At 33.2% G+C, this 11,381-nt stretch overlaps 1 protein-coding gene and 1 non-coding gene across 2 annotated transcripts; both read right to left on the reverse strand.

The window, feature by feature from the left end:
• Positions 1-755: 755 nt before the first annotated feature.
• LOC132730595 (uncharacterized protein KIAA1958-like) lies at positions 756-1,606 on the reverse strand. The gene has a single exon (XM_060716554.1). It carries the CDS (start codon positions 1,604-1,606, stop codon positions 896-898), a length of 711 nt encoding a protein of 236 aa, XP_060572537.1. The 3' UTR covers positions 756-895.
• Positions 1,607-10,420: 8,814 nt separating this feature from the next.
• Trnak-uuu (transfer RNA lysine (anticodon UUU)) lies at positions 10,421-10,512 on the reverse strand. Its single transcript is given in 2 exon segments — positions 10,421-10,456; positions 10,476-10,512. It is a non-coding gene; the product is annotated as a tRNA-Lys (tRNA).
• Between the last annotated feature and the right edge of the window lie 869 nt (positions 10,513-11,381).

Raw genomic sequence — 11,381 nt, forward strand, 5'->3', positions numbered from 1 at the left:
AATGTTTAATTATTTCAAAACAACCAATATATCAACATGTTATTATTAAACATTTAATTTCATAAATATAAATTAAGAATAATTATCAAAAGCAAAATTATTAAAGTTTTATACATGAAATCTTCTTTATATTGACAAATTCAATCATTAATATATATTTAATACTTGATATGCTGTGTGTAAATTAATTCAAAATGTAACAAATTATAATATCATGTACTACTAAAAAAGGGAAATAACAAATGTATAACCTAAGTGTCAAAAATCAGAACATTTATAGCTATTTATAGCTTTCGAATTCATGTACAGCAGAACTGCTTACCTGTTCTGATTCATTAATATGACATGTTGCGAATCACCGAAGGGAAAACCAATATAGAAATCGAAAGGAGTTCTTGAATGCGGATTTAGTTTTAGTTGTAAATCGAAGGGATTAAATGATCAAATCCGGGCCCATGGACAAAAAAAAATAGTAAACACAATTACCTCCGCGCCTGTGGGCGCGGAGCAATTAACACATAAAAAACGGCACTCACAAAATTACAAACCACCTAAATTACTAAATAAAGTCAAAATTTACAAAATAAGCCTTTATCGCATTAGTCATGCAGTAGAAATATGATGGTGAATGCAGAAAAATTAGTCATTAATCGCACATAACATGCAAATTATTAATTGAAATTTTATTCGTTTTACAAAATCTTAGCAATTTTTTCTCAATTTTGATTTCTTGATATATTTCGTCTCATCTGGAAGCATGCAGCTTTAATGTTTCTTACATCGACCTATAATGCACCATTACAATCGTTTAAAGTTGCATATGAATATGTACCTCCGAGTTTGACACGTTAAAAACATTTTGTTTACTTGTTTGTTCGGCAACAGTCGTGCTTGTTTATGCTATATTTGACCCTTGCAATACATTAGAGACTAAGCGCTTTTGTTGATCACTTGAGCGCTTGTAGCTAAACAGGGCATTACTTCTATTCCCTGTTTGCTCCATGATTAACTGCTCAGGAATGTTTTCCTGGAATAGGCGTGTAGCTGTGGCAGCCCTCAATGAATGATTAGTGAAATATCCCTCAAAGCCTGCAGTTTTCATAATTGTTTTAACAAAATCCTTCAATTTATTATGGCCAACAGGAGTAAGAGAATACCAAACATCGTCCATGGGTTTTACAAGTGGGTTGAAATAAAAGGCAGAATGAGAATAGTTTGGGTTAAGCTTTAAAAGATACTGCTGAAATAGCGTAACTGGACAACGTTTACTCCCCTTTATTTCATAAGCCCTAGCTTTGTGTGGATCAATCTGGCGATGCTTGATACCACCCTTATACGTTTTAGACACGCTTTCACAGTACTCTAGATAGAACACTTCATCCTGATCTTGTAAAATTTTGAAATTTTCTAAGGTCAAATTTCGGTGTTCATCCCCACCGCGTAACCCAAAGTTAACCCCAATTGTCCAAAATATAGTGTAAAGCAGGCTTTGAGGGTTTTCGTTACCCAAAATTCCCTGTTCCCATAAAGCGTTTTCCTGCTCTTTCGTAATGGCCGCAGCTTGTTTTTTTATAAACCCCACCCCTTGCTTAGTAACGTTTTGCATAGAATTGTCAAGACATGTTTTGAGATCATTAAATTGTGGATCATTCAAAAAAGAAACCAGGCGGCCATTGATTTTAAGGTGTTTTTGAAGACTTGTAACTACTGAAAACAAACTACCACTTGTATATTCACTGCCATTTTTTTTCTAAGAGACAAAATAAAACTGCATAAAGCAGTGTTTAAATGTTCATTTGACAGCTTTGTCATGTCCTGCTCTGCTTCCAAAATGTTGACTAATTTAACGTCTTCCCGTAGACGTAACACATATGCGGCCCAGTCTTTGTACATGTTCAGCGCCCAAGTGGTCTTCCTTAAAGTGTTTGGCGGTATTTGGGGTTTGGACATATGATTCACATGTTCTTTGGCTACACACCTGAATCTTGTTGAGTCATCTGTAAAATACAAGAAGCATTTTCTTGTTCTATAAATACATGTAGTAAGACCTTTCACTGTTTACAGGATTTATTTTAACAGATTATTTTAATTTTTATGGTGACTGATTTACGCCATGTCGTGTTTTCGCTTCTTTGCCTCCAAAATGCGGAAATTCGAAAACACTAATGGATGATAATCGAGGCGAAAAAGAGAAAATACGGCAAAAGAAGGGCGAAAATAGGGCACGTAAAATCTATCGTCTATTTGCATATCATCTGTTGGATTTTCAATTTTCGTTTTATTGCATTTTGAGATTTTCGTCTTGTGTTTTCGCTTTTTTGCATTATTGTACTTTTACAATTTTTTTTTCAACTAAAGACACTGTTATTTGTTCTTATTTTTTGACAATGTTTAACAAAATGTACAATATGCTACGTGCTTTCGGTGTCACATGAAATTCGTGACCAGGTCTTTCCTAGACAGAAAGACCTCGTACTCGGTCGATATCCTATACATACACGTATATAGTTCAGTTATGCATAGGATCTATTTCGGAATGACACTTAAATTTATATATAATAATGATTATCCTTCAACATTATGCTTGTTTTTTTTTTTAATTTTTAATAATATGCTTCCCGAAGGGTGAGCATACAGTCGCGGCTTTGTCCGCCAGTCCGTCCGTCTGCTATTCTTGCCCTGGACATAACTTTGGAACAACAAGAGGTATCAACATGAAACTTAAAAGTAAGATAAGTCTGATTGAGAAGATGTGCAGTGCACAAGAACCGTGACTCTGCCTTGCCTATTTTTTTAATTATTGCCCTTTGTTTAATTTTTCACTTTAAACTTCGTCCGGGACAAAACTCTAAAACTATAAGAGATATTAGCATGAAACTTTGTAGGTTGATATATCTTGTTCTGTAGAAGTGCAGTGCTAAAGAACCGTAAATATGGCAAATTTTACACATAAACTGGATCCAGTGATAACGCAAAAAGTACTGGAAATATTTTTATGCAACTTGACATATGGGTAGATGGCAGTCTTGAGATTATGCATGTCTTTTTCTTTTCTTCCTATATTGAAAATTCTGGTTGCTATGGCAACAAATAGGCTGAAAATATGGCAAATTTTACACATAAACTGGATCCAGTGATAAAGCAAAAAGAACTCGAAATATTTTTATGAAACTTGACATATGGGTAGATGGCAGTCTTGAGATTATGCACGTCTTTTTCTTTTCTTCCTATGTTGAAAATTCTGGTTGCTATGGCAACACATAGACTGAAAATATGGCAAATTTTACACATAAACTGAATCCAGTGATAACTCAAAAAGTACTGGAAATATTTTTATAAAACTTGACATATGGGTAGATGGCGGTCTTGAGATTATGCATGTGTTATCTGTTCTTCTATTTTGAAAAAATATCAGTTGCCTTGGCAACAAATAGGCTTAAATCATGGCAAATATAACAATATTTGTGATAAGTCAAAAAAGAGCTGAATTTTTTTTATGAAATTGCATCTTTAATTCAAGAGTTATCTCCTGTTTAAGATTTTGCTTTTAAAATGTTATATTTTGGTAACAGGGATGTTTCAAAATATTAACTTTAGAGTGTCCTTCAGTCCGTCTGTCTGTCTGTTCATAAAAACTGTTTCCTGTGATCACTTTTAAAGAACTTTTCCAACAAATTACTTAAAATAGAGAAAACTTGAAACATTAGTGAAAGGCCCTTCAGAATGTTGATGGGGTTCTAACCGGTAGGGGACTTATGGATTGCTTGCAATACTATGATAATTGCTTGTTATACTTAGAACTTTGTCCGAGACATAACACTAAAACTATAAGAGATATCAACATGAAACCTTGTAGGTAGATAGATCTCACAAAAATACATATTTATATATTTGTATGGGAGGCGGGGGGGGGGGCGTACAAAGTGGTTCACACTATTGGAAAAAAATCGTATAACGCCGATTCATAATTTCTAATGCACCAACATGTATAGTTTCAATATGACTTATGGATTCTGTTTTTTCTCCATTTTATTGTCACATCCGTGTTATTTGTGCCGTGTTGCGGCTGTTAAAAGTCTCCCCGTACATTTAATCAATGATGTTATATTTTCGATCCTTGAAGATCGTTCAGCACGACGTGTATACATGTTATTTGGTACTTTTAGTTTCTTCTCTTCGGCCTTTTTCTATTTGGGTGGTTTCAGTATTTCTACTTGAATACTGTATAACACCCTTAAGATATGTTGCCTGCTTTTCAAATTTGTCTTTTGACGTCTTATCTGTGATACGCAGGCTTCATAACCTCCGTTCCCCTTTCAAAATTCCATTTTATTTAGTTCCGCCCATTGTTTTCTCATTTAGGGCACAAGTATTCTTTTACTTGGGGATCATACGCCGCTTTTCATGGAATGGCACTGGCCATTTATGTGTTGACGTGCCGTAAAAATCCAAACAAACAGAAACAAAACTGTGTCACATTGAAGGTTCCATGATGATCACCGTATGATGTTTCTATGATTTTCGTGGTTAATGTTGAATTCTGCTTAAGCCGGTGCTAGGGGGCGTGGATGGTAACTTGCACTTACCAGTCCCATGAACAGGCTCAATCAAACCGAGCCTGCAGCATTTTCAATTTTGACGTGTTAGACTTTTTTCAGGGATTCTGTTTTTCTCCATTTTACTACGGATGAAAACAACAAGGTTTAAAAATTTAAACCAGCATTCGCACAAATGTAGGAGACAAATTGAAAATTTGGCTTTGCTGATTGAAAAAAGGTATATTGTGCATTGCTTTGCATATATTTTCACCGGATATTCATTACTTTTATAAATTTGATTTATTCTACGTCTTTTTGATACAATCCGTTTAGACGTTGAAAAAAGCCTTGATAATATAAAGCGTTACAATGTTAAACAAGAAAAGCATTGATGCAAAGCATCAAAGGGCGACGCCAAAAGAATTTGATCCAGGTTTGCACCTAAATACTTAACAAAAGATGTGTACTTTATAGCAGTACCATTTCATGTGATCTGGAGGCTAGGCCCAGTTTAAGTTGAAACTTAAACCAAAAAGAAAAGACTCTGTCTTGCCAAGATGCAAAGACAATTTATAGTCAATTAAGTAATCTTACGATTTATTTTACCAAATACAAGGATACCTGAGTCATCATCATATAATCACAGGCACGAGTATCGGACCTGGGAAGAAAAAGTATGACCAGATTGATAAAAAACTGTGTTCATCTTAAAAGTGTCACAAACCAAAAAAATGTAAATAATGACCCCCTTTAAAAATATACTATTAATTTAAAGTATATTTTTAAAGGGGGTCATTATTTACATTTTTTTGGTTTGTGACAATTTTAAGATGCACACAAGTTTTTTTTATCAATCTGGTCATATTTTTTCTTCCCAGGTCTGATACTTGTGCCTGTTCATATAATAAAAGCTTATTGCTTAGGTTGCAGACATGTCATTGACATATATTACACATAAAAGGGGACCTAAAATGAACATCAGGGGGACACCATAGGTACTCAGAGCAGTAGTAGAAGGAGTACCAGCCACATCAACCAGCTGCTATCAGAGATAAGACTTGAACCATGTAAGAATGTCATTACTTATGACAGATGCTTGAAGTTCCATGAAGAAGAAGAAAAAGAACTTCTTCATGTGTAGTATAGTGTGATCAACTGTATCAAATGCTTTTTGTAGATCTAAAAGTATCATGCAATACTGCCTTTGTCCATTTCAAATAAAATACAATCTATTAAATGAATCAAACATGTGTCAGTTGAAAAAACCACTTCTAAACCCTGACTTAAACTGCCTGACCATGACTCGAACCCATGACTTTCAGAAGACCAACTGAGCTATCCGGCCGGCTACACATTTTCTCTTTAATAATGAAATAGTTCTAAACCACAACATATTTCCCCACTCTATTGGTTTATGACCTTGAATTTCTGATGTTTACAGTGCATAGTGAATTAAACTCATGGTTTATATGCAGTCACTGGATGAGAGAAACTTTCAGCTTGACCAGAACTCAAACCTGTGACCCACAGAATAATGTACTGCGGCTGTAAGCGATTGAACTATCTGGCCGCTTACACATTTTCTGGCCTGAATAGTGAACAGTTCTAAACCGTGACAGATATTTAGATTTTTAAATTAACAGATAATTAATTCTTAATTAATAAATAAGAAATAAAAACCTTACATACCCATAGTCTAAATTAAAATAACAATTTATATATTACATATAATTATTTTTACTAAAAAGGGCTTAGACAGTAAACTATTGGTTGTGCCATTATTTATAACAGGTCAATTTGAAAGTGAACATAACTGTAATAATACATGTACAATATCTATTTTTTGTACAGATAAAAAACTAACCCTTTTTCTATGATAAGAAATTTTATGAAGGCTGATTTGTATTTTGCATCAAGGGCACTGGGCGAAAACAGGAAAATGCAACAAACTCACCACTTTGTGTCTGGCGCCCGGTTACTTTTTTGTACTTTGTTAGTTTTCATGTGGCAAAAATCACCCGCTATAAAATTGTGTGTACAAATTTATTCAAGGGCAAGTAACAATCTACTCTATGAAAAGTCTGTTGTAGGGTTGACTCAGGAGACCTAAGCTTGGAAATTGAGACCGGTGTCCCTCCATTACAAATAGATAAGACAGAAGTTGTCCTTTTCAATCTATGCACATGTTAGAAAAAAATTAGAATAACCATTCAAAATATGATTTTTTGAGACTTTATCAATTATATTGCTTGATCCAAGTTTCAGGACATTTTCAATCAATACATGTATTATCATTTATAACTTTAAATGAAAGTTTCATCCCTTTAATAATAATGACATAACTGTAACTCTTTAAATTCAGAAATATTATAAGTCTCATCATATCAATATACTAAGATATACATGTATGCACATAACATTAATAATTCCCAGTTTCTATTAAATAAATATGAAATCCTAACATTAACATTGGTACTAATGGATGGAATTCAAAATCTAGTAGAATATATAAACTCTGTTATAGATAATATTATTAGCCAGCTAACACTGGGTATAAACAACTATAACCTGTAGACTGATCAATACATGTATTATCATTTATAAATTTAAATGCAAGTCTCATCCATCATAACTGTAAGTCTTTAAATGCAGAAATGCACATTATATCCATATACTATGATACACTAGTATGCACATTACATTAATAATTCTCAGGTTCCATTAAAAAAAAATATTACATCCTATTAACAGGAATCCATAATCTTGTAGAAAGAAAACAATTATGATATTGTATAGTATAAAAGTAAAAAAAATCTCAAATAGTCTATATCATGTGATACAGATTAAGTTGTGTTAGTGTCTAAACATTAAATGCATATCTCTTACAGTAACAAATACTGTCCCTCTTTTAACCTTCCATTAGACTTTACTATACAATGTATAACTAACTGCATATAATGTAATCAAGTGTTTAAAATGAGCATCTATATGTATAGCTTAAATATTCTACCTTTCATTTTTACCAAAGGTTATTTTAGTAACAATTCATATACAAACACATAGAAAATAATAATTTCACATAGTGATTAGAAGATGCCTCTAGCAGAATACCTATAGGTATGTACATGTACCAACTGAACAAACTAGAAAAATCTGGTCTAGGGTATATCAAGCCAGTAAAAATATATATCAATATTCACTCATCAGGGCCTCTCTGCTTTTGATGACCTTGATGACCTTTTGATGACAACTGGTAAATTTTATAAAAAAACAAAAAATAGTAAGTAATACTAAATATAGAGTAGACAGAAAAGAACAAATAATTTTGTAAACATGAGTTACTTCCCCTTAAAAGAGAGAAAACCTGAAACCCAAAAGAACACCCTAAACATTAAAATTACGAAATGTTGCAGGCTCAGTCAGTTTTATTAAGCCATGCAAATTAATGGTAAAGTATTCATAAAAAAATAGATGACCATCAGTTATTGCAGAAAATCGGATAGCTTTCAACATCCGGATACTGGTACACTTTGTAAAAACAACCATTCTGTGCAACAGATCAACGTAATATGGATAAAATCATACTCATTTGCAGGTGAACTTTCTTCTTGTAAGAACATTTTGAAAATATATAAATGAATTAACGAATGGATACGGCATCAATGTAGACCACAACGATATTCGAAATCCGGGTTTTAGTATTGTCAATAAAACTAAGGGACAAGCTGTTAAACTGAGCCTGCAATTTCGTAAAAATAATATCACAATGCACATGCTTTTTATATAAAGTTATTAAATACAAATATAACAACATATTTGTTTACTTGATTTTTACGAATCAAAATAAATCTAATTAACTCAACATGAAATTAACTGCTAATAATAACAGCTCCTTCCATAGGCAAAAATAAAAAGCATTCCATATAAGACGACGCCGCTCACCGGCGTCGCCAATAACTATTTTCACGGTTAATTATTTGGACTAGTTAAGCGGGAGTTTGGTATCGCTTACGATTTGTCGTCCAATTACATTTTTTTTTTGTAAATTTTAAACACTATAAAAATATGACGTGAATTTTGAATAATGACAATTGCAAATAAACGAATTACATGTAAAAACAACACATTGAAAACTATCAAGTTGAAGTGTTTATCCATGCGTTTATATTAAAGTGATTCAACATTGTCAGCTATGCTTGTTTTCACAAAGTGGGCCCAATTAAAAGTAGGCCAAAATTCAAATAACAAAGCTCAATGTAAAATGATGAGCAATTTACAATCTATGTTTTAAGGACTTTTATGAACAAAATACATATTTACAACAGTAAAAATATTTACCTTGATTGTGATAAAGTGCTGAAGACAAAGAAAAGTTTTACAAAGTTTTATGCACTTTTCAAGAATGGCAAAATCCAGTATAAAGTCCGTTTTAATGCAGAGAAATGCTGTTTGTTGCAACAAACACAAAAAACTAAAGGAAGCCAAAAATTTCATTGAAGGCAAGTGGTGTTTAAAGTTAACAAATGGCTACCAACACTCATTCTCATAACGGCCCGTGTATCTGGTTGTTTGTGTTAATTCCTTTATTTCCATATCCGGGGTAAATATGTTTGAAATGTTTTTAACGACGTGTAAACTAGAAAATACTCTTAACTCATTCTCAAAACGGCCGGTTGATCTGATTTGTGCGTTAATTTTCTTTTATTTCCATACCCGGAGTAAATATGTTTGAAATGTTTAAAACGATGTTTAAACTAGGAAATATTACAAAACGAACGATTACAGATAATTATCAAAATATATACGCCCAACGGGGGACTCGAACCCACGAGCCTCAGATGTCAGAGGTTCTTCAGCCTTAAAAGTGTGATGCTCTACCGACTGAGCTAGCCGGGCGCTTGACTAAACAATGTTTTAAGTCCAATTAAGGCTTCTTACAAGCACAGATTATATACTTAGCCGACAGCTCTTTTATACAACTTGACGACCAGTTAACCGCTTTCATCCGTAAGTCGTTGTTACTTAAGACGAAACAGATCATAATGTAGGACACATATCGGATCAGGTTAAAAACAAAACATGGAGAAAAATAATTCTGCGTTTTTTTTTAAATTTCTGACCGCTGAAACTGACCGCAGAATACGCCGAAATAAAGTCACCGCAGAAAAAAAAAACATTTATACGGTAGTATTTTGTATTGAAGTCAAAATACTACCTTGCTTACATTTTGCTTTCTTTACGGCACATAATTCACACTCTTCAGCTGTTTAACATCTTAAATCCCCTAAATCCATTATAATTATAACATTATCTAACGTGTGTTTGACATTTCTAAAGAATTTACTAAATATCGATTTCTTTGGCATAATGTGCCTTTAATGTGTTTGTGAAGACACTATCAAAAAATCGAAACTGTTAGTACAGGAAGCAAAGTTCAAAAGTGTAGGCGATTATCACGCCTACAACCCCACTCAGCGGATATTTTAGCTTTAGGTGATACACCTAAAGATGATAAAAACGGATGTTTGGTATCGTTTTCAATTCGTATTTCAATTAACATCTTTTATAATCTTATACATTTTGAAATATGACGGGAATATTGCAAATAAAGAAACATCAAATGTAAAAACAACACAGGTCGTTTTTAAAACGGTCAAGTTGATGTATTTACTAATCCGTTTAAAGGGAACAAAGTACATCGTTGAGGGTAATTGGTGTCTTAGTTAACAAATGGCTACCTTAACTTATTCTCAGAACGGCGGGTTTATCTGATGTGTGCGTTAATTCATACCCGGAGTAAATATGTTTGAAATGTTTTAATTGATGTTTAAACTTGGAATTATTACAAAACGAACGCGTAAAGATAATTATCAAAAATATAACGCCCAACGGGGGACTCGAACCCACGATCCTCAGATATCAGAGGTTCTTCAGCCTTAAAAGTCTGATGCTCTACCGACTGAGCTAGCCGGGCGCTTCATATCGGCTCCCTTCAGATATCGAAATGTTTTAGTCGTAACTGTATAATGCAAGAACACAGGTCTTTTTTTTAAACTGTAAAGTCGTAGTATTTATCCATATTACGTGATTTTAAGTCGAGTGAAGGCAAGTGTTTTAAGTTAACATATGGCTATCAAAACTCAGACTCCTAACGATCAGTACATTGGATATCAGTGTAAATGTGAAACTGACAATTTACTTTATTTATATTCTGGGGTAAATAAGGTTGAACATGTTCAAATGAGAACAGAATCTCTCTTTATGGTAAATGGAAAATACAATAAAAACGATGAGTTAGGACTTGGGGGATGAGATATTCATCATAAACATATTCGCTTATTTCGACGGGAACTCTCGCCCATGACCCCAGATATCAGTGAATGGGGTCAGTTTACTTGGTGCTTGATATACATGTATGTAGATACGTAAGTGACGTTGGTTAAATTAAACAAAATCAAAGTGTTATATTGTTTTTGTTTTACCTTTTAAATTAAAATGTGTATGTTATATTTGCTTCTCATTTTCCAACCAATTATCGTTCTGCTTTACTGAGTCATATGTATTAGCCACACAGCCACCTGCTTGCTTTTCTAGTTCAATACAATAACGCGTTTTCCTAAAGTATGTATATTTTTCTTGTTATTAAAGAACATGAGCAAGATTTTGTTTCACACCTGACATAGTAAGATGATCGTACAAAATGGTTAGCTGTAAGTAAAATTATATTGAAAAGAACAAATATATACATGAATAGCATGCCTAAATGCCTTATATTTGAACACATGAATTACTTTACACACTAACAAGCTCATTGTATAGAATCATACGATTTTGGTTGGGTTT

The sequence above is a fragment of the Ruditapes philippinarum genome, unplaced genomic scaffold (genome assembly GCF_026571515.1).
Source record: "Ruditapes philippinarum isolate M1 unplaced genomic scaffold, ASM2657151v2 ctg15706_1_1_1_1, whole genome shotgun sequence".
NCBI lineage: Eukaryota > Metazoa > Mollusca > Bivalvia > Venerida > Veneridae > Ruditapes > Ruditapes philippinarum.